This window comes from Schistocerca piceifrons, chromosome 2, assembly GCF_021461385.2.
Source record: "Schistocerca piceifrons isolate TAMUIC-IGC-003096 chromosome 2, iqSchPice1.1, whole genome shotgun sequence".
Lineage (NCBI taxonomy): Eukaryota > Metazoa > Arthropoda > Insecta > Orthoptera > Acrididae > Schistocerca > Schistocerca piceifrons.
This window is the reverse complement of record NC_060139.1, coordinates 293212001-293237364: the sequence shown is the minus strand read 5'-3', so window position 1 is coordinate 293237364 and position 25364 is coordinate 293212001. Positions and strand designations below refer to the sequence as shown.

The 25364-nt window shown below is 40.2% G+C and overlaps 1 protein-coding gene across 7 annotated transcripts in view; it reads right to left on the bottom strand.

Moving 5' to 3' along the window:
* LOC124776905 (ATP-dependent DNA helicase Q1-like) overlaps nt 1–25364 on the bottom strand; it is a 126288-nt gene that overhangs the window by 46914 nt on the left and 54010 nt on the right. For all 7 annotated transcript variants that reach the window (XM_047252109.1, XM_047252106.1, XM_047252107.1 and 4 more), the window contains 2 exons: nt 11972–12146; nt 4557–4723 (listed from right to left, as the gene is read on the bottom strand). In XM_047252109.1, the coding sequence (XP_047108065.1) occupies nt 4557–4723; nt 11972–12146 (342 nt within the window). The remainder of the gene's footprint in view (nt 1–4556; nt 4724–11971; nt 12147–25364) is intronic.

Here is a 25364-nt window from a genome sequence, read left to right as displayed (position 1 = left end):
TATCTCCACTTCAACAACAGGCCTAGCCAATCAAGGTCATCACATCTGCAGTGATGAGTGGTCCCTCTCCAAATATGCCAAGGGTCTCACTGCGGCCTACTCAGACTGAAAATACACTACAAACCTTGTTCAGTTTGGTGTCTGTGGCTGCTGATAATGCCGTGGCAATGGAGGATGCAGAACCAACAGTGCTGGCAGCCAGCGAACTAGTCACTGTGGTCACTGGCAGAGCATGCCCGCGCTGTCGGTGCTGGAGAGAGCCTCCGCGGTGAGGAGTTAAGGTTGCCTCTGACTCATGTCAGTTGTATTTTTGCTTCCTTAGAAGCCTGACCTGCCTACATTCTACCACACTTACACATTTGCATATTTAGGGTTTTTTTTCTCAGTTTGCCTCTTGTCACGTTATGTGCCCTTTTGACGTTCTTGCTCATGTTCTGCTTCAATTGGTTTAGTGCTTCAGACTTTAAAACTGTTCTTGTTGACAGCTTGGAACAGTCCGGATGCAGTACCCAGAAACAGATATCCTGTGCCTTGTCTCACCACTCACCTACCATCCTCCACATAATCACAATCTGTGCCTTGTCTCACCAGTCACCTACCATCCTCCACATAATCACAATCTGACACGAAGGAGCACTTCACTCATGACTCAGTACCACCTAGCACTGGAGCAACTGAATCACATTCTCCACCAGGCTTTCTATTACTTCTCGTTGCGCCCTGAAATGAAGAACATCCTCCCCCACCCTTCCAACAGTGGTATTCTGCTGCCCATCAAACCCACACAATATCCTGGCCCAACCCTATTCCATTCCTCCTCCCAACCCCTTGCCTCATGACTCATCCCTGCAACCGACCTAGATACGAGACCCTTTCCGTATATCCTCCCACTACAATCTACTCCAGCCCTGTAGCAGCCATGTCCTACCCCATCAAAGGCAGGGCTACCTGTGAAAGCAGCCATGTGATCTACTAACTAAGCCGTAACCACTGTGCCATTTTTTATGTGAGCAAGACAAAAACAAGCTCTCGGTCCACATGAATAGCCACTGCCAAACTATGGCCAAGAAACAGCTGGACCACCCAGTTGTTGAACTTGTTGCTCAACTCAATGTGCTTCACTTCAATGGCTGCTTCACAACCTACACCATCTGGGTTCTTCCTCCCAACACCAGGTTTTCTGAACTGTGCAGGTAGGATCTCTCCCTACAATATATCCTTCATTCCTGTAAACTTCCTGGCCTTCACCTTCCCTAATCCCTGTCCTCCTCCTACCTATCCCTTCCCTTCCCACCAATGCACCTACTTGTCTTTTCCCCTTCTCTACTTCTCTCTTCTCTTCTTCTCTCCCCCTCCTCCTGCCACCATCCCCACTCAGCCTTCCAACACTTGCATATCCACACAGGCAGCACAACGGTGAGTTGTGCTTGTGAGAACGTGCAAATCTTTTCTATTTCAGAAGGACTTTTTTGTCTGTAAGTTTAAGTTTTTACCAGTCTTTTTCATAGTGCTTGTCTGTGACTCAACATCTCCTCTACGTGGGAGTAGCAATCTATTCCTTTCATGTTGTTGTTAAAATAAATAAAAAGGGAGTTGTGTGTATCTCAATAGGGAACTTGAAAACTTCTATCTCCGGCCAGGAGCACACAGAATAAATGTGACTCACGTTTACAACATTGTTGACCCTGCACTGGATAGAAACATACCTAATAGAACAGTTCATGATCAGAACAACCATCCATGGTATAAGCCACTATAAATAAATAGATTACTGTACAATACCTGCAAAACAAAGCATGGATCTATACATAGGGAAATGTTAAATGAAATTCATTTCACTGTCAAGAACACATGGCATAAGGCTTTCAAATGACTGTCGCAGCAGAATATTATCACAACATTTCTCACAAAACCCAAAGAAATTCTGTCTTATGTAAAGGTTGTCAGTGGCATGAAAGTCGGATTTCACACACTAATGGATTACTCTGGAACTGAAATTGTGGTTAGGGAAGCAAAAGCAGGAATGCTGAACCTCATTGTCAAATGTTCCTTCACACAGGAAAACCCAGGAATATTGCCCCAATTTAATTCTCATGCCACAGGAAAGATGAGTGAGATAAGTTATTAGTGCCAGTGATATTGTGGAAAAGCTGAAATCACTCAAATTGAACAAAGCTCCAGCAGCAGTGACAACTTTACTTCTACAGATCTCGCTCCATCTGCTGCCACCTTGCCATAACAGCAAGGAAAAGTCTGAAGATGGTCTGAGGAAAGGGTCAAAACTGGTATCGTTTCTGTGGAAAACAACTTGCATTCTTGTCACATGATATCTCAGGAGGCATGTAGATGCAGTGATACTCTATTTCCAAGAATATTTGACTCAGTATCACACCAATGATTATTAATAAAAGTAGAACTGTATTGTATCATGCAAAATTTATGGGTGGATTGATGATTTCTTGGCAGGAAGGATGCAATCATGTTATCTTGGATGGAGAGTCATTGACAAAGGTACAAATAACTTAAGGTGTGCCACAGGAAAATGTCCTGGGACTCTTGGAGTTCACACTGCATATTAATGACCTCGCACATAATGTTAATAGTACCTTCTGACCTTTTTAAGTTACAGTTGTCTGTAATAAAGCACTTACCAAAAAAGGCTGCACGAATTTTCACTTCATAGTGGTTTGCAGAGCATAGATGTAAATATAGATACAGGAAGAATGGGGAAAGCTGACCATACTTTTTCAAAGGCAGTACTCGGGCATTTATCTTATCTGATTTTGGGAAACCATGGAAAACAAAAGTGGACACCCAGTTGATAAGATTTCAAAGTGGTGACAAGACTAGCAAACTTGCTTTGGATGTTCAAAAATGTAAAATTGCACACTTCACAAAACAAAACACGTAGTATCCTATAACTGCAATATCAATGAGTCACAACTGGATTCACCCAACATACAAATAGCTGGGAATCACATTTTGTTGGGATACAAAATGGGATACAAAATGAATGATCACAGAGGCTCAATCATAACAAAGCAGGTTGTGTCCCATCCTAGAGTATTGCTGAAGTGTGTGGGACCTGTATCAAACCAGACTATAAGGGAAAATTGATCATATATACAGAAGAGTAGCACAAACTGTGACAGATTTGCTTGACACATAGAAATAAATCATGGAGATGCAGGGAAAAAAATTAACTGACATCGGAACATAAATGCAAACAATCCAGTGAAAGCCTATTAACAAAATTTCAAGAAACAAATTTCAATGGAAAAACTAGGAATATAAATAATAAATCTATTGCTCTCATAGACAATGAAGACAAGATTAGATTAATTACAATGTGCACAGAGGTGTTTAAGAAATCATTTTTCCTGCACTCCGTAAGTGAATGGACGGGAAGGTACAATGGGAAGTACCTTCAGCCATGCACTTCACAATGGTGTGCAGAGTACAGATGTAAATGTGGATTAGAAAGTATGTGGAAGGAAATTGGCCATATTTTTTTTTTTTTTTTGAAGGAAGTACTTGGACATTTGTCTCATCTGATTTTCGGAAACCCTGGAATCCAATCATGATGCCCAGAAACGAATCTGAACTGCCATCCTCCCACATGTAAGTCCACCATGATGACCACTGTACCATCTAGCCCAGTTTCTCTCTGAAGATGATGATGTGGGATGTCTGAGGATCTTCCTGAACCCACAGCGAGTGTTCCAAATTTTTGCTAATGGTTTAACCAAGACAAAAACCACTGCACAATCACTTGTCTTGGCTAGACTCTCAGACAGACACAGAAAAAGATGACATAACTGCCTAACCTATATAAAGGTTCAACATTGAAGGCCATGCTTTTCTATGTTGAACAGATGACATCTGGTTACATTGAGTTAAAAATAACAATGGTGGGTAGACCAGGTCCACGTTTTACACACAAATAAAACAGCACAACAAATCATCGTGATCTTATTTTGAATTTTCATATTTTAAAATTAAAAACAAATTCAGTAGTGCCTGGTTACATTGTTTTATTAAGTATAAAATGTTATAGGATTAGATAATCTCAGCTGGAGTTGAAATGTCTGCTCGCCAAATGGAATATCTGACATTCAAAATAACATACTGTGCTCTATTACTCAAATATTCCATGAACTAATCACATATTTGTGACGATGATCCATATGATCACATTGACTATTAATTATGGTGTCAAATGCTTACAGATATCTGTTCACCTACATCTAATATTTGCAATATGTTAGGTGTGAATAAAGCAACCTGTGTTTCACTCATGTGTCTTTTGTTCAATCCTTGAAGATTCTTTGTGTGTGTGTGTGTGTGTGTGTGTGTGTGTGTGTGTGTGTGTGTTTCCCACTTCAGACGAAGACCTTTTCGCTGAAAGCTAAAATGTATAGCAGTATTTCCATTGTGTCTGTCTGTGACTCAACATCTCCTCTATATGGCGAGTGGCAATGTAACCTTTTCACAATACTGTTGTTATACCATCATGAAAAAAAGTGATACGTATGTGTAGGGGAACTGAATATTACCTCATAATACAAATTAGGCCTATTAAATGAAGCTCTCAAGACAAGGCACCCTTGAATATTGAGCATTTTCTGGACATCTGTAATCACTTTTGCAGTTGCTGTAGCTGTTAGCCCCAAAATAGGAACATCAGGAAACATCGCCTTCATCACTCCTAAGAATTTATAATCTGAAATAAGAGAAAATGGTATCAAAATAGGCAATCGTCAATGTATTGCAATGGTAAAATGTAGATTCTCAATTATTATGAAACATTTCTGCATTAATCAAGTGTTTCTCTAACATGATGTTTCACCTTTTTAAGTTCTCATCCACACCTCTAATTCAATCTGTAAACTTACATTTCTATCTGCAAATAATGGTCCTTTTTCAGTTTTTTGCTATAGTATCTTTGATTTGGTAACTGTAAAGTTTCTATTATTGGCACTGTGCAAGTCAAATCTTGGCCGTTACAACCTTACCTACACACTATTTTTTCTTCTGAACGTTCTGTTCCCTTTGCCTTGACTTTCCTATCCTTGAAGCGAGTATATGAAAAGAAGAGAAGTAAAAAAGCTGTGGGTGTGTTGGTGGAATAGAAGGCTGTGTAGTGCTGGAGTGGGAACAGGGAAGGGGATAGGTGTAGGTGCGTGTGCGTGTGTGTGTGTGTGTGTGTGTGTGTGTGTGTGTGTGTGTGTTGTTTTCCACAATGAGCAGTCATTGAAATGAAGAACGTTGTGTTGGGTGTTGGACAGCGTGCTCAGAAACTGGGTGGTCCAGCTGTTTGCTCTTCAGTTCACTTCACCTGGTCCTCCTCAATTCAACAAGCCACTTCATTGATGCTGATTGCACTTCAAAGATGGCTACATCAGTACCTCCGTCTATGTCAAACCAACCAATCACAAGCAATAGCTCCACTTCAACAGCTGCTCATTCCATACCAAGAAGTCCCTTCTATACACAGCCAAGCCACGTGTGGATGTCTCATTTTTAGTGATGAGCAGTCCGTCTCGAAATATACCACAGGCCTCACTGAGGCCTTCACAGACTGTAATTATCCTCCCAACCTTGTACACAAAGAGATCTTACTTGCCTTATCTCTACAGTCACTCATCACCTCCTAAAGTCTAACTGTCTGGCCACAGACGAGCATTCCCCTTGGTACTCATTACCATACAGGACTGGAGCAACTGAATCACATTCTCCATCAGGGTTTCAAATACCTCTTGTCCTACCCTGAAATGAGAAATGTCCTACCCACTACCCTTCCCACTCCTTCAATAGTCATTACCAAACCCCTGCTCCCGATCCCTTGCCTCATGGCTTATATTCCTGTAATAGGCAAGATGCAAGACCTGTCCCACACATCTGCCCACCACCACCAGTGCCAGTACAGGCACAAGCATCACTTATCCCATCAGAGGCAGGGCTACCTGTGAAACCAGCCATGTGATCTACAAGCTAAGCTACAACCACTGTGCTGTGTTCTACGTGAGCATGACCACCAACGAAGCTGTCGGTCTGCATTAGTTACCACCAACAAACTGTGGCCCAGAAACAGCTGGACCACCCAGTTGCTGGGCACACTGCCCAACACATTCTTCATTTTAATGACTGCTTCACAGCCCGTGCTATCTGTATCCTTCCTACCAACACCTGATTTTCTGAGCTGCACAGGTGGGAACTCCCCCTGCAATGTATCCTATTCTCCTGTGACCCTCCTGCCCTCAACCTCTGTCAGTCACTGTCCTACACCTGTCTATTCTGTTCCCTGTTCCCACTCTGGCATTACACAGCCCTCTATTCCACCAACACACCCGCAGTCTTTTTACTTCTCTCCTTTTCTGATCCCCGCTTCACCCTCCTCCCCCCTCCCTTACCACCACCACTTAGACTGCTCCTCCCATCATGTGCCGCTGTTTACAGTCTGGTCTCAGCGGATGGAGACCCTGGTCGTGTGTGTGTGTGTGTGTGTGTGTGTGTGTGTGTGTGTGTGTGTGTCTTTGTGGGGTGTTTCTTTTTTCTTTTTTTCGTTTTGCTCAATTCTGATGAAGGCCTTTTTGGCCTAAAGCTTACTTGTTTAACAATGTTTTTGTTGTACCTATCTGTGACTCAAAATCTCTACTACATGATGAGTAGCAATCTATCTTCACACAACATTGTCATTATTCCATCCTGGAGTTTCCATTGTTTGGTTTTCCACATCTCTACAAGATAAATAAGAAAGATATGGAACACGAGGTACATGAAGAGAAGGAGAGACACGGAGAGGAGAGCTAGAAAAACAATTTGTTTTCAGACAAGACAAGTATTTGAACTATTTAGTTTCAGAATCACAGATTTTATTTTAAGTGAATGAAGAGAAAAATTAGCATATAAAGTGACAATCCAGGTGTTTCCTCATCCTCCAAAATAGGCTGTAAGGAAAAAGAATCACACGGAGCGTCAATATTAACAATCTGAAAGAGGACAGATTGCTATTCACCACATAGAGGAGGCACTGAGCAGCAGACAGGCATGTTGAGAGAAGACTGTTAGGTATCATAACCTATGGATAGAAGAGTACTCTTCAGATAGAAAACCACATACACATAAACATACAACTCTCCCTCTCTCTCTTCTCTCTCTCTCTCTCTCTCTCTCTCTCTCTCTCTCTCTCTCTGTTTGCTTCACTGACCACGCCATGTGGATTCTTTCACCAACACCAGCTTTTCTGAAATGCACAGGTGGGGACTCTCCCTACAACATATCTTTCATTTACTTACATTCACTTTCCCACCTACCCCACTTCAACCTTCGCTAGTCCCTGTCCACACCCACCTCTACCACTTTCCTTGCTCCCACTCTGGCATCGCACATGCCTGCTATCTTCCATCCCATCTGAGATTCTGGTTCGCTGCAGTCATGCCTTCATGCCTTAATGACCAGAGATGATGATGGCTGTGTGTGTGTGTGTGTGTGTGTGTGTGTGTGTGTGTGTGTGTGTGCCTGAAGAAGAACTCTATCCCACAGCTTATAATACGTAATAGTCTTCATTCAATATGCAAGTCTGCTGCTCAATACCTCCTTCATGTCATGGGCAGTGATATATCCTATTTCATATTTTTGTTTTTCCATCGCAGATTTTCCATTTTCATTTTATATTAACACATTACATACAACTGTTGAGTGAGAAATGCATTGCCCTATTATGGAAAGATCAACTGTCAGCACGATCAGCTGCTATATGTGACCCTGAAAGAGAATAATCTTGTCCATCAGCAAACTATGATTTTCCACCATTTCCCAATAACCTTTTAGAACTCGGTTATTTCCAGTCCTTATACAGGGGCATTCAGAATCCCAATAAAAGTCCTGCTAAACATTGTATCATTTGTTTGCTCTTGTGCTCATGGTATATAACCCTCGTAGGTGACAAAGATTCCACTACATTTGTGCTACATAGTAATTTTTATATGGTCAAGGGCCTTCTTCAATTACACACAGTGCACAAAATCTATCCCTGTGATTCTATGTGAAAAATCTGAGCCTACTTCAAAGGCCTTCAAAATCAGCTGTTTCAGGTAAGTGTGTAGCTCCTGGCTCCATTAAATTTGTCACACAGTGTGAATTTTGCATTTGTATCTTCTACTCATTTCCTAAGACATTGTCCCAGTCATGTTGGCAGTCATGCTGTTGCTACCTTTAAGTTTTCCACTCAACATACATTGTCATTAGTTTACCAACTATATGTCATTGTCTGTCAATTCCCAACCTTAACACAGGACACTAACCACAGATTTAATTGCCTCAAATCTGTACTCCAACATAACACACTTCTTGCCATTACTGTTATCACATCACACCATACTAACAGTGCACATATACAAGGCCTACATGCTCCTGATCCATGCCCTTTCCCAGTACCATATTGATTGCAAATAAAGGCATCATTTTTATCACCCTAAAACCTCATTTTGACAAAAAGTCACCTACGATGGTAAAAATTACAAATGCATTATGCAACAACTACTAAAACTTGAATAACTCACTCATATGTAAATGTCTTCAGGGAACTGCTATAATGTGTTACCCTGAGGTCCTAGGACGTACACACACATACATACGTCATGTACAGAAATAATAGTTCCAAGCCCCCATTACCTAGAAACATTTTTAGGAGGTTTCTCTTGGTTGTCAGCGAAACCAAATGCTGGAAATGCAAGCACACTCCTAATGCCCCCTGCCCACTCCTAGCCTACAAGCATATTGTCTGAAAAGAACCATCATAAAATGGAACATACAAAAAAATTCAAGGGTTGAGAGCTTATCACAGGACACAGCTCACAGATGACATCTTTTCTGGACTAATTGACAGGCAGAATAGCTTAATTCTGAAACAAAAGAACAGAAAATACAAGACGGAACAAGCGTATAAATTGTAGCGGATAGCTACTCACCACATGGAGGAGGTGTGGTACAGCAGACAGGTAGATTTAAAAGCAGATTGCTGGATATTATTTAGTCATCCTCCTCCATCAGACAAAGAAACACACACACATTCATACACACACAACTCAAACACATATGACCACTGTCATCTGTAGTCTGGATGTTGCAGCCCCACTTTTTATTTTACATGTGCCCATATGACTCTCAATGCTTCCTCTATGCATGGAGTAGCAATCTGACCTAATTCATATTATTGTTAATTTTCTGATTTCTGGAACAGACAAAAGAAAGCAACTGTGTACATTACTTTACAGTTGTAATGACCAGGAAGCTGGAAGGTTAGGGTTTAACATCACATCAGTGATAAGTTCATTAGAGACAGAGCACTAAACCAGTTTGCATGAAGTAACTGGCCATGCCTTTTTTACAGAACATCCTGATGCTGGCCTTGAGCGATTTAAGGAAATCACAGAAAACTTCACTCAGGATGGCTGGATGTGGATTTGAACTGCTGTCCTCCTGAATACAAGTCAAATGTCTTAACACTGCACCACCTTGCTCAGCCATCAGGAAGCATGCAAAACTAAAATTACAATGGGTCTGAAGGCTTTGTGAAAGTGCTGGACAGAAAAAAGGGGTACAGAAAAAAGAAAGTGTTAATATGCTGGAAAAAATGATAATCTTTATGAGATGAAAACTGAGGAACAGAAAATATTTGACTGATAAGAAGCATTGCATTGAATGTTGTTTTATTACTTAAGAAGAAAATACAAAAGTAAAAGAACATATTTCTGAGGCTGTGAAAAGTACACACAACCAAAAACGTTTTGCAAGAGTTCTGGAACCTGTACAGAAAATTGGAATAGAGATCAACATAAACATCATTTCCTCCCTTTTTATAGCTCATTAAAACCACACATTGCATGTTGTACCACCATACAGCGAAACCTTCAGCAGTGGTGGTCCAGACTGCTGTACACACTGGTACCTCTTATACCCAGTAGCACATCCTCTTGCATTGATGCACGCCTGTATTCATTGTGGCATACTATCCACAAGCTCATCAAGGCACTATTGGTCCAGATTGTCCCACTCCACAACAGCAATTCGGCGTAGATCCCTCCGAGTGGTTGGTGGGTCACGTCATCCATAAACAGCCTTTTCTAATTTATCCCACACATGTTCAATAAGGTTCATGTCTAGAGAACATGCTGGCCACCCGAGTCGGCCGATGTCACTATCCTGAAGGAAGTCATTCACAAGATGTGCACGACGGGTGTGCGAACTGTAGTCCATGAAGACGAATGCCTCGCCAATATGCTGCCGATATGGTTGCACTATCAGTCAGAGGATGGAATTCACATATCGTACAGCGAATTCACATATTGTACAGCCATTACAGTGCCTTCCATGACCACCAGCGGCATACATCAGCCCCACATAATACCACCCCAAAACAGCAGAGAACCTCCACCTTGCTGCACTCGCTGGAGGGTGGAATTCACATATGGTACAGCGAATTCACATATGGTACAGCGAATTCACATATTGTACAGCCATTACAGTGCCTTCCATGACCACCAGCGGCATACATCGGCCCCACATAATGCCACCCCAAAACAGCAGAGAACCTCCACCTTGCTGCACTTGCTTGACAATGTGTCTAAGGCATTCAACCTGACCGGGTTGCCTCCACACGTCCCCGATAATTGTTCCATTGAAGGCATATGCTACACTCATTGGTCAAGAGAACATGATGCCAATCCTGAGTAGTCCATTCGGCATGTTGTTGGGCCTGTCTGAACTGCACTGTACAATGTCGTGGTTGCAAAAATGGACCTCACCATGGACATCGAGACTGAAGTTGCACATCATGCAGCCTACTGCGCATAGTTTGAGTCCTGTGGTTGCACGAAAAACATTATTCAACATGGTGGCATTGCTGTCAGGGTTCCTCTGAGCCATAATCCATAGGTAGCAGTCATCCACTGCAGTAGTAGCCCTTGGGCAGCCTGAGCGAGGCATGACATCAACAGTGTCTCTCAGTATCCCCTCCATGTCCGAACAACATTGCTTTGGTTCACTCCAAGATGCCTGGACACTTCCCTTGTTGAGTGCTCCTCCTGGCATAAAGTAACAATGCGGGTGTGGTCGAACCAAGGTATTGACCGTCTAGGCACAGTTGAACTACAGACAATACGAGCCATGTACCTCCTTCCTGGTGGAATGACTGGAACTGATCAGCTGTCCGACCCCCTCCGTCTAATAGGCACTGCTCATGCATGGTTGTTTACATCTTTGGGCGAGTTTAGTGAGATCTCTGAACAGTCGAAAGGACTGTGTCTGTGATACAATATCCACAATCAATGTCTATCTTCAGAAATTCTGGGAACCGGGTTGATGTAAAACTATTTTTGATGTGTGTATTTCAACATGTGACACCAATAGGGTGATCAAATTGAAGACATTTCAGATGGGATTTATCACCAAAGAAATTGGGAACACCTGACTCCTTTTGATAGCTAGAAGAATTTAACAAAACTGAAATGGAAAAGCCTTAGAAAACACAAATTTTTGGCCAACACAAATACTGATGTATGAGCATTATTTTTCCTGTTTCAAGTTAGGACCGATGACCGCAGCAGTCTGGTCCTTTCCATCCCACAACCTGTTTCAAGTTAAAAATGGAAATTCTTGGTTTCGGGTGTTCACTGCATCTTTGCCATATATTCTGATTAAAAGCCATAATTCAGTCTATTCAATAAACTGTGATCTATCACACTTATAATTGTACATATTTCAAAGAATGAGCCTGATATCAGTTTCAAAACTCATCTAATAAAAATTTTACCACTAACACAAACTCAACAAGAATAACATTTTCAAATGGTATGCCATTACTTACTATGGTGTCCTGTCCAGTTTTATATTACGTCTATACTAAGAAACAAAATGAAACAAATGATTTACACACTCACACAAGCATTATAGTACTTTTTTGTCATACCTGGCCTAAAGTCATGGCCCCACTGGGAACAGCAATGTACTTCATCAATAGCAAGAAGTGACAGTCTTCCCATTGAATACATTTTCTGCAGCTTTGCCATAAACCGTTTGCTCTTAGCTAGCTTCTCTGGGGTAACATACAACAGTTTTAATGAAGCCTTATGGTCCAGCATAGCCTGGAAAGTCACAAACAGGTAACACAACCTTGAAAGAAACAAGGTAAATAAAAAAGAAACAAAAGGCTATTAAATTATCTCCAGAGAAATATTCTCCGGCAACTAGTATCACTGAGAGGCTGCACACAGTTATGTTTCCAGTATCTGAAACTGGACCTTTTGACTTATTCATGTAAGATATTTCTCATTTATAGTTATTTCAAGTGCAGCAGTTCTTACTGGGGTGGTACCACCTACCGGTGGCCAGTCATGATGTCTGGGAAAGGGAGGGGAGGGGGGGGGGGTTGATCCAGAGCAAATTTAAAACAATCAGCTCTCATCCTTACAACATTTTTGACAAGGAGTACATGACAGTTTACTTAGTAAGTATAAGCTCCCCTTTTTTTATGTTGCTGTCTTTTCTTTGGTACACCTTCTGATGCACCTAGCTACCTGACACACAGCAAAACCAAGTGGAATAATCTGCAATTGATGTGGCTGAATCAATAAAGCCTACATTATACCAGTTTGCAGTGGTTTGTGGCAAGATCAACATATGTGCAGAATAGTGAAGATACCTGTTTTTCCCCCCAAATGGTTCATTATGCTTTACAGTGTTTCAAACACCCAAGGCTTTTTGTTTCCAGTAGATTTTTTTCAAAGGTCATTCAGAGCAACTGTGAACCACTGCACACCAATTCAAAGGATTACTTACACGGACCGCTCGTTAAAAACACATATCTGTTGCAATAACTGTTTACAACAGAGGTACGTTTACAATCACATTTTCTAGAGTTATATGTTTAGTATTTCTTCTAGCACCTGACATTAGTAATTTTCATGGTGGCAAATGAACGTGTATTTATACAGATTATAATTGTGTCTGTTAAGCTTTCTGACAAAGAACAAAGTAGCCTATGTTGTATGTAATATGATAAATGAAATACCAGAAATATAATGAAACACTGCTTACTTCTTGTTGTTGGGGTCTTCAGTCCAGCGACTGATTTGATGCAGCTCTCCATGCTACTTTATCCTGTGCAAGCTGCTTCATCTCCCAGTGCTTACTGCAACCTACATCCTTCTGAATCTGTTTAGAGTATTCATCTCTTGGTCTCCCTCTATGATTTTTACCCTCCAATACTAAATTGGTGATCTTTTGACGCCTCAGAATATGCCCTACCAACTGATCCCTTCTTCTAGTCAAGATGTGCCACAAATTTCTCTTCTCTCCTATTCTATTCAATACCTCCTCATTAGTTATGTGATCTACCCATCTAATCTTCAGCATTCTTCTGTAGCACCACATTTCGAAAGCTTCTATTCTCTTCTTCTCTAAACTATTGATCATCCACGTTTCACTTCCATACATTACTACACTCCATACAAACACTTTCAGAAACGACTTCCTGACACTTAAATCTATACTTGATGTTTACAAATTTCTCTTCTTCACAAATGCTTTCCTTGCCATTGTCAGTCTACATTTTATATCCTCTCTACTTCGACCATTATCAGTTATTTTTCTCCCCAAATAGCAAAACTCATTTACTACTTTAAGTGTCTCATTTCCTAATCTAATTCCCCCAGCATCACCCAATTTAATTTGACAACAGTCCATTATCCCCAGTTTGCTTTTGTTTATGTTCATCTTATATCCTCCTTTCAAGACACTGTCCATTCCATTCAACTGCTCTTCCAAGTCCTTTGCTGTCTCTGACAGAATTACAATGTCACTGGCGGACCTCAAAGTTTTTATTTCTTATCCATGGATTTTAATTCCTACTCCGAATTTTTCTTTTGTTTCCTTTACTGCTTGCTCAATATACAGATTGAATAACATCGGGGATAGGCTACAACCCTGTCTCACTCCCTTCCCAACCACTGCTTCCCTTTCATGCCCCTCGACTCTTATAACTGCCATCTAGTTTCTATACAAATTGTAAATAGCCTTTTGCTCCCTGTATTTTACCCCCGCCACCTTCAGAATTTGAAAAAGAGTATTCCAGTCAACATTGTCAAAAACTTTCTCTAAGTCTACAAATACAAGAAACGTAAGTTTGCCTTTCGTTAATCTATTTTCTAAGATAAGTCATAGGGTCAGTATTGCCTCACTTGTTCCAACATTTCTACGGAATCCAAACTGATCTTCCCCGAGGTTGGCGTCTACCAGTTTTACCGTTCATTTGCAAAGAATTCGTGTTAGTATTTTGCAGCTGTGGCTTATTAAACTGATAGTTCAGTAATTTTCACATCTGTTAACACCTGCTTTCTTTGCGATTGGTATTATTATATTCTTCTTGAAGTCTGAGGGTATTTCGCCTGTCTCATACATCTTGCTCATGAGATGGTAGAGTTTTGTTAGGCCTGGCTCTCCCAAGGTTGTCAGTAGTTCTAAAGGAATGTTATCTACTCCCGGGGCCTTGTTTCGACTCAGGTCTTTCAGTGCTCTGTCAAACTCTTCATGCAGTATCATATCTGCTATTTCATCTTCATCTACATTCTCTTCCATTTCTATAAATTTGTCCCCAAGAACATCGCCCTTGTATAGACCCTCTATATACTCCTTCCACCTTTCTGCTTTCCCTTCTTTGCTTAGAACTGGGTTTCCATCTGAGCTCTTGATATTCATGCAAGTGGTTCTCTTTTCTCCAAAGGTTTCTTTAATTTTCCTGTGGGTAGTATCTATCTTACCCCTAGTGAGATAAGCCTCTACATCCTTACATTTGTCCTCTAGCCATCCCTGCTTAGCCATTTTGCACTTCCTGTTGGTCTCATTTTTGAGACGTGTTTATTCCTTTTTGCCTGCTTCATTTAATGCATTTTTTATATTTTTTCCTTTCATCAATTAAATTCAATATCTCTTCTGTTACCTGAGGATTTCTATTAGCCTTCGTCTTTTTACCTACTTGATCCTCTGCTACCTTCATTATTTCATCTCTCAAAGCTACCCATTCTTTCCCCCATTCTTGTCAATCGTTCCCTAATGCTCTCCCTGAAGCTCTCTACAACCTCTGGTTCTTTCAGTTTATCCAGGTCCCATTTCCTCAAATTCCTACCCTTTTGCTGTTTCTTCAGTTTTAATCTACAGTTCGTAACCAATAGATTGTGGTCAGAGTCTACATCTGCCCCTGGAAATGTCTTACAATTTAAAACCTGGTTCCTGAATCTCTGTCTTACCATTACATAATAATAATATCATATGAACAAACACTTGTTCCATGATGTAAAAAAGTATTTCGTTTGATAGGAATTCAGTTACTTTTCTTATGGCACCTTTAAAGAACATTTGTTGGTTTATTGGCACAGACTCTAAATATATTCTGTATAAGGGCAACACTGCAAGTTATTTCTCAAAAAGACATATTTTGAAGTATAGCTTACTTAGGTGGGACTTTGGGAAGTGTTGCGCCAAAAGTTGATATATTATCTCCATAACTGAATAATAGCTAGGGAAAAAATCCATTACTGCATGCTGGTATTTTGTACTCCACCATTTCAGTGGAAGCAAAGCTTAATTCAACCTATACCCAAGACTGACAACCCTAAGTCGCCAGGTGACTACAGGCCGATCAGCATACTTCCTGCAATATCTAAAGCCCTAGAACACATCGTCCATGAACAGCTGACGGATTACCTCAAAACTCATAACATCCACGACAAATATCAGTCAGGCTTTCGAAAGCACCATAGTACAGCAACTGCATTAATCAAAGTAACTGATGACATTAAACATGCTATGGACAGACGTGAAGCTACCATCCTAACACTGCTTGACTTTAGCAAGGCTTTTGATACAGTTGACTTTGATATATTACTAATTAAAATGAAGCAGCTGAATTTCTCAAACAGCGCAATACACTGGTTCGACAGCTACCTCAAAAACAGAAGTCAACAAGTCATTTGTGGGTCGGAAAAGTCATCATGGAAAAACGTGCGCTCTGGAGTTCCCCAAGGCTCCGTCCTTGGTCCATTACTCTTCTCACTGTACATTAATGATATTTCTTCAGTGATTCACTCCTGCAACTACCATCTATATGCCGACGACATCCAACTGTACATAAGTGCAAGCCCCAAGAACATTGTTGACGCAGTAGCGAGTATGAACGCAGATCTTTGCTCTGTTTCTCGATGGGCACAGAACCTAGGTCTGAAACTAAACCCCAAGAAATCCCAGGTCATACTTATATCCCATCCAAAGTTAATCAGTCGGTACTTTCGCGAAATAGTCCCTCAAATACTCCTCAATGGTACCCAACTACCATACCAAAAAACAGTAAAAAACCTTGGAATAATCTTGGATGAACACCTAAACTGGGAAGAACAAACAGTCACAGCTTGCCGGAAATCGCTCTCCTCCCTACATGCAATTCAAAAATTTAGAAAAATATTTCCAACCCATGTTAAACAAAAATTAGTCCAAACACTAGTCTTGCCTAATCTTTACTACTGTGATGTAGTTCAACATGGCACAAATAATGAAAATTCGAGATGCCTCGAGCTAGTGATGAATGCTTGTGTTAGATACGTATGCAACATACGGTTGTATGATCATATCAGTCCTTCATACTCCCAGCTAGGTTGGATACGCCCACATAAGGCACGCGATCTCCACACGATGTGCTTACTTCATCGATTTCTTAGCAACTGGTGCCCCCAATACTTATCTTCTCACATTAAACACCTATCATCATTCCACAACCGCAATACCAGATCGGATACGTCCAACATCTTGGCTGTACCTTTACATAACACAAAATCTTTCTCCGTGTCATTCTCCATCTCAGCCATACGACTATGGAACGCGCTCCCCTGTGATCTGCGTCTTATCCAAAACCACTCAACATTCAAGAGGGAACTTAAGACTTACATATTAGGGACGGTATAGCCACCATTGTTGTGCCCCCCCTCATCTTTTTCTTTCTCCTCTCCATCATAGCTTCGAATTTTACCATTCTATTTCTCTTCCTCTAACCTATCTACCTCTTCTATATCTCTTTCACCCCATTCCATCGTCTTATGTCTCTGCTTGATGAGAATAGCTCACAAGCTGCAAGAATATAACGAGAAAATTCCCAACTAGCAATAGGACTGACACTCATAAAAGAAAAATATGTTTACTTTCATATACATAGTCATTATTATTATTATTATTATTATTATTATTATTATTATTATTTTTATTTTTATTATTCTTGATTGTTATAATTATTTTTGATTGCTTTAATTATCATTGTACTACTTTTATATCTCTATTTTTTTTCTTTAACATTAATACTGTATAACATGTTATATGTCCTAATTTTCTGTAGACACTGAAATTTGTTGAATCTGAGTATGCCTGGTTAGGTGTAAGAGAGGGCCTGAAGGCCCTAATCTTGCCAGGTAAAATAAATGCATAAATAAATAAATAAATAAATAAATATTGCTAAATCTTGTAAGCAGTTATTGTTGTATGCACTTGAAAGGTAAAACACTTAGCAACAAAAAAATACAAAAATTGTGCATCATAGGCCACTAGTGCACTAAGATACTACGGAACAGCTTCATAAATTTTTCCCATGAGGGACGAGTTACAATAGAAAACACAGGTAAAAAAACATGCAGGAAATATTATCTTCAATTAAACTTCAAATTTTTATTTTTTTCATGTTATATTTGTATTTGCAGACTCTAATAACAACACAGATCAAAATGTTATTTATATTTACACAATTAAATCATAATAACTAATTTAATATAGCAATGATTTGTATGGTGGCGGCTAAAGCAGGTTTTTAGAAATTACCAATGTGAGTGATATGCCAGAAAGTACTTCCAAATGAAGTCACGAAATCTTCGAGATTAGAAGAACATTTGATAAAAATGCATCCTGATAAAGAAAATAAAAATTTGTCTTACTTACAAAGCCTCAAAGAACGACATTCAATGCATCAAATGATACCTAATATGTTTAGCGTGGCCCTGAATCAAAATAAGGATGGGTTACTTGCCTCTTATAAAATTTCTTTACTTACTGCTAAATCTGAAAAACCCCACACTATTGGAGAGGAATTGATACTACAACTGTTAGTGAGGTCTTGCAAACTGCATTGCATAAACCATTGTCAGATACCATTAAGAAAGTCCCACTGAGTAACAGCTCAGTACAGGGACGAATCAATGGACTGTCCAAGAATGTCGAGAACACTAACAATTTTTTCTTTATTATTTTTATTTTTATATGATATGTTAATTTCCTTTGCAGGTCAATGAATCAATATTACCAAACAATGACCATTCACTTCTTGCTTACATTCGTTTCATAAAACATGATAAAATCTGTCACGCATCATTATTTGCCAGAAAATTATAAACCAATTCTTAAGGAAAATCAGTGTTTTATCTACTGGGCACTATTTTTAAAGAAAAAGATGTTCCTCAACAAAATTGGCTGTCAGAGGGTACCTACTCAAAAGATTTTAAAACCTCTTTGATACAGTTGTAACATTTTTGCAAACAAAGATCACTCTTTAAGGGATAATTTACTGAAGTTTAAGAATGATATAGCATATTTCACTACTTACAGAGTAAATTTAATGACACAAATCCTTAGCTGCAAGGTAAGGATTTCAATTTAATCTACAGAACAGCAACTACACAGAACAACAAATTCAGAGGATCACTTTTTCTAAACCACGTAATTGTCTCCCATTACAGTGCACAAGTTTGAAATTTTGGCTCAGAGCACAACCTTTCTCTGTAATGGCACATAATCATGGCACCCTGCAAAGTCACTCTCAGGCTCTGCAACACTCCAAGCAGCAACATGTCAACAAGCACGAAAGAAAGGCCACAGCTCAGAAGTTTATGTGAGCTGTAAGGTGGGTCACTGATGTCAACATTGGCACTAAATGTCAGCACAATTCTGCCCAGCACTGTGGACATGTCACAGCCCCTCTTACCCACATTTCATCCATTCTTTTGACATCTCAGCAGTGGCAGTCAGAGACACGACAACCAGTGTTTAAATCATGTGGTTTTTTTGTTGGTGGTTAAGCAAAACATTTCAGACACACCGCTGCTCAAAATCGACATGATAAAAAGGGCTTGGGAGGTATGGCATAAATGGCTTCAATGAAACCACCCCTTTCCCTACGATGCTGATTCTCACTCATTATGCAGTTGAAAATGATAGTTCACAGTGCAATCACCCTGACACTGCTGACACTATCATATGCTTCAATTCTTCCCCAAGTTCATTGTGGGTCTGCATCCCTGCTGAACATGATGGCATCCCTTTGGAGTGCTGCGCGATCATAATGTTTGCACTCATTTACAAGCTGGAACAATTAGGAAATGTTTAAAATCATTCAATGAAATTTAAATGTCATCTGAAGTAGCAAAGGGTACTTATGATTTTTCAGCCCCCCTGTTTTTCACCCTCCTGTGGTGCTATCACATGGGAGTGCAACTGTAACATATACATGAATAAAAGAGCAAAGGGTCCATCTAAGACCTCCCAGTTGGGCAACGCCCTTGGAACCACCCACCCCACCTTTGTTGAGTGTGTTACAAATGTACCTGTCAGAAACTTTGACACCAATTCAGCCCGCACCTGCTCTAGAGTCCGAAGATAGGTAAACCGCACCTGAGGGGTGGTGAACGTGTTGCCTAACCTTCAACTGCTAGAGTAGCTGCCAGGCTAATTTGGTGTCAAAATTTCTGAAGGTACATTTCTAACATGCTCAATATAGGTGCGTCATTGGCACCAAGGGCATTACCAAACTGGAGGGTCTTAGAGAGACCCTTTGCTCTTTTATTAACACACATGTGATCATGCCATAGGAGGGTGAAAAATAGGAGAGTTGAAAAAACATATATATCCTTCACTGCCTCGGATCATGTTCAAATTTCATCAGATGGTTTTGAACGGTTCCTAGTGGCTCCAACCCATACACAAGAGCAAAACTTGTGTTCGGACTGCACTCCAAAGGGGTTTGATCACACTCAGTGGGAATGTAGCCCCACATGTCCTCAGAGAAAGGTTGAAGTGTATGAGGGTGTCAGCAGTGTCAGGGCGACAAGAATTTCTTCCTGCTGCTCATCACACTGCGAACTATCATTTTCAATCACATAATGTGTGAGAATGAGTGCCCCGGGGAAAGGGATAGTTTCATTGACACCATTTATGCCATCCCCTGTGGCCTTTTCATGTCAATTCTGAGCAGTGGTGTGTCCAAAATGTTTTGCTCAGCTACAAATCAGAAAATTGCATTACTTCAGTGCCAGTTGTGACGGCTCTGACTTCCACTGCTGAGACGTCAAAAGAAGGGGTGAAATGTGGGTAAGAGGAGCTGTGATGACCTTCTCATTGTGTGACACAGCTGAGGTGGTGTTGAGCAGAATTAAGGTGAAATTTGGTGCCAAAATGACAGCATTAGCCCACCTTATATCTCACATAAACTTCTGAGCTGTGGCCTTTCTTTCGCACATGTTGACACCTTGCTGATTGAATCATCGCTCAGCATGAGAGTCATGTAGCAGAATGTCATGATTTTGCACCATTACAGATGAAGGTTGTAGGCACCTTCAAGCCAAATTTCAAACTTGTGTGGCACAATGGGAAACAATTACAGGACGCTGAAAGAGTAATCCTTTCAACTGTTGTGTAGTATATTTCTACTTTTGTGTCAAAATTTGTCTAGTACAGATATAATTTTTGTCAAAAACTGTGGTGTTATAGATCGATAGCACGCTCACTCGCGTCTCTCAGCTGAAAATGGAAACGCACATTCTGACAAACACTGACAGCAGTCACGTGGGGACCCAGCAGATGCGATAATGTGTGCCCACTGCACCACACCTTCAGCAGCACCGACTACAAGTTCCCTCTGCCACCGCGATATAGGATGACCTGCAGCAGCTGCATGCCCAGTCTCAGCTGCAGTGATTGACCATCTTCATTCTTAACCAGCCTTCAACAGTTCACCCGTGCATTAGAAGTGGGAGCTTCACACTGCATGAGGCTCTTTAGTTTGCTTCTTGGGATAGCTGGACTTTATTGCTGTTTGGTCTTCTCTACAGTTTCTTCACAAAACTTAGAGAAAGTAACAAGTTAAATAAAACTTTTGTTTGCTGTATTTACGTGTTTGCTAATCATTTCTGCTCCTGTCCAGTTTCCCTACAACACTGCTGTGCTGCTCTGGAGCCCACCTCTCCTTATCATTGTGTATGAAACTTTCCAAATCTTTCTCTTGTGGAAACAAATGATGATATTTTAGGACATTGTTGTCAACATTCGGACGCACTTGTGGAAGATTTTACAAACAGATTACAGGATCATCAAGCGACCATTTCAGGTTCAGTACTGACACCTTTCAGGAACCACTGATGGAACTTTCAACAAACGAAAGGTTAAAATTAAAATTCCAAGAGGGATATCAAGATTTATTTATGGCTTCAAAGGCAAATTCCTATAGTACATACACCTTTATGAGCTGCAACAAAGAAGTATTTAGTGCAAAGAGGATTTAGCGTGGTTAGCAAGAACAGAAACATACTGTCAACCACAGAGCATGGTGATTTAAAACTGATCGTGACAAACACGATACCAAATATTGAAAAATTAGTACCATTACATCACGTTCAGTGCTCTCACTAAAAAATGCTGTAATTTTTTAAAAATATATATTTGTTAATTAACATCTGAGGATTCCAGAAATATTGTTAATACCTTTTAATAATGTAATTTTAAAAATATATCCTTTTTCATTTCTAGTTAAGAATTAAACATTAATTGCAAGATGGAAATTGTGAACCAGATGGAATTTGAACACAGATGCCCGCTTATTTAGAGCAGTGCTCTTATAAATTTAGCAACTCGAGCGCAACTCAAGGCAGTTTTCCATTTAATCTTCCACTGCCTCTCTCCATATCAAAGTAATGAAAGCCTGGCTTTACATTTTACAAAGTTGTTATACTTGGGAATGTTGATACAAAGAAGAAGTTTCATAGAAAAAAATGCTAGTCACTTTAACAAAGGCATATGAATAGTCCTATATACAGGGCTATTACAAATGATTGAAGCAATTTCATAAATTCACTGTAGCTCCATTCATTGACATATGGTCACGACACACTACAGATACGTAGAAAAACTCATAAAGTTTTGTTCGGCTGAAGCCGCACTTCAGGTTTCTGCCACCAGAGCGCTCGAGAGCGCAGTGAGACAAAATGGCGACAGGAGCTGAGAAAGCGTATGTCGTGCTTGAAATGCACTCACATCAGTCAGTCATAACAGTGCAACGACACTTCAGGACGAAGTTCAACAAAGATCCACCAACTGCTAACTCCATTCGGCATTGGTATGCGCAGTTTAAAGCTTCTGGATGCCTCTGTAAGGGGAAATCAACGGGTCGGCCTGCAGTGAGCAAAGAAACGGTTGAACGCGTGCGGGCAAGTTTCACGCATACCCCACGGAAGTCAACGAATAAAGCAAGCAGGGAGCTAAACGTACCACAGCCGACGGTTCGGAAAATCTTATGGAAAAGGCTAAAGCAGAAGCCTTACCGTTTACAATTGCTACAAGCCCTGACACCCGACAACAAAGTCAAACGCTTTGAACTTTCGGCGCGGTTGCAACAGCTCATGGAAGAGGATGCGTTCAGTGCGAAACTTGTTTCCAGTGCTGAAGCAACATTTTTTCTTAATGGTGAAGTGAACAGACACAATGTGCGAATCTGGGCAGTAGAGAATCCTCACGCATTCGTGCAGCAAATTCGCAATTCACCAAAAGTTAACGTGTTTTGAGCAATCTCGCGGTTTAAAGTTTACGGCCCCTTTTTCTTCTGCGAAAAAAATGTTACAGGACACGTGTATCTGGACATGCTGGAAAATTGGCTCATGCCACAACTGGAGACCGACAGCGCCGACTTCATCTTTCAACAGGATGGTGCTCCACCGCACTTCCATCATGATGTTCGGCATTTCTTAAACAGGAGATTGGAAAACCGATGGATCGGTCGTGGTGGAGATCATGATCAGCAATTTGTGTCATGGCCTCCACGCTCTCCCGACTTAACCCTATGCGATTTCTTTCTGTGGGGTTATGTGAAAGATTCAGTGTTTAAACCTCCTCTACCAAGAAACGTGCCAGAACTGCGAGCTCGCATCAACGATGTTTTCGAACTCATTGATGGGGACATGCTGCACCGAGTGTGGGAGGAACTTGATTGTCGGCTTGATGTCTCCCGAATCACTAAAGGGGCACATATCGAACATTTGTGAATGCCTAAAAAAACTTTTTGAGTTTTTGCATGTGTGTGCAAAGCATTGTGAAAATATCTCAAATAATAAAGTTATTGTAGAGCTGTGAAATCGCTTCAATCATTTGTAATAACCCTGTAAATGTAAACAAAGGCAACAATCCAGGAACAGTAAACACAGGAACATTCAAGAAGAGAATGAGGTTAGTAAACAAAACAAAACAAATATATGTAAAAGTGTGCAAAAGTAGATCACAAATGAGGTTAAGGTAGTGAAATGTTTATCGGGACAAGTTATGAAACATAAGACGTGAATAATAGAAATTCCAGGTTGGAATATCAACAATATTAGGAAAATGGTACACTGCTACTCTCTGTAAATATGACCCATTGAGTTGCAGACAGACACAACAAAAAACTTGTGCCTATCTGTAACTCAACAAATCATCTTTATGGTGAGTAGCAGTCTATTCTTATCCTAATATTGTTGATAAGATGTGAATAGTTATCTGCATCATAGTTCAATCTATAAAATATACCAAGACACCCTCCTGGAACATATAGCTTTACCTGCCATATAAATGGCATTTGCACTGTTGGTAAATCTCAAGTTAATAATATCGAAAGCTCATCACGAAACAGTCTCCAGTTGCTCTAATTGAAAAACAAGCTTTCTACACCAAATGTTACAAAATTCTGCATTTTGTGGATATTCGTCTGTAATTTTGTGGATCCATCTCTCGTTCTCTTACCCTCAGGGGTCAACTGCATTCTCTCTCTCTCTCTCTCTCTCTCTCTCTCTCTCTCTCTCTCTCTCTCTCTCTCTTTCCCCCCCCCCCTTCCCTTCCCCCTCCCCCTCCCCCCGCCGCCAGTCACATGGGCTTCTCCACTGGTGGGCTAGAGATCTGTCATATCCACAAGCTAAATAAAGAACCGATGTCAAATACTGTAAAACTGAATTAGGATTCCACCTGGACCTGGCAATTTATTTGTTTTCAACCCTTTCAGGTACTTCTCAACACCTGGGATTCGTATTACTATGTCCCCCATACAAAAGTCTGTACAATGGTATGTCTGTACAGCCCTCCTGTGCAAATGATTTCTTAAACATAAAATTTGAAACTTAAGCTTTCCTATTGCTGTGTTCTCTTGTCATAACAGATTGGTTAATGTGTGATATGAGAGAAGCATTCAACCTGCTCAGCAAATTTATGTAGGACCAGAATTTTCTCAGGTTCTCAGCAAGATCTTCCCCTAACATATCATGGTGGAAGTTGTTGTAGGCTTCACACATCAATCATTTTTTAGATGTACAAATTTCTTTTAACTTTTTCCTCTAAAAATTTCTGCACTCTTTTTTAAACTGACAAGGGGAGGGCATGGGACGAGTCCCATCGATTTGGCTCAAATTGTGTGAGTAGAAACAAGTACATGATGATCCTTTGAAGTTCCTAAAATATTTTGTCTGACTGGGCCGAAGAAAAAGAGAAAATGCTCTCAAAAGTTTTTTGCTTACGTTGTGAGTAATGTTGGAATAAATATTGTCCAGTTAGTGGTGGGGTACAGTTGGAAAGTATAATGGAGTGATAATTCCGTGGCTCAAGTTTGATTTCCACTGTTCCCCAATTTTTTTTATTTTTATTTCTTTTTAATTCATTGTATTTTATTCCTCAACAAAGTTAAATCATCGCTTACAAAATTTAAATATAGTTTAACAGTTCAATTTATGTACACAAAATTAATATATACAATTTACAATTAGTTATGATTACTTTAATTTGAATAATGAGAATAGTTACACAGGGATTGATTTTAAATGATTCATCTCTAACAGTTTGTTGTTTCACCCGTTTTAAGAGATAATGTAACAATTTCTACAACTGTGAACAGTATTTCACCAAGTGTCTGTGGTGATTTATCATAAAAACTTATTTTATTGGAAAATGGAAACCAAGCAAGGATTTTCTACCAGAGAAGTGACTGGTGAAAATAT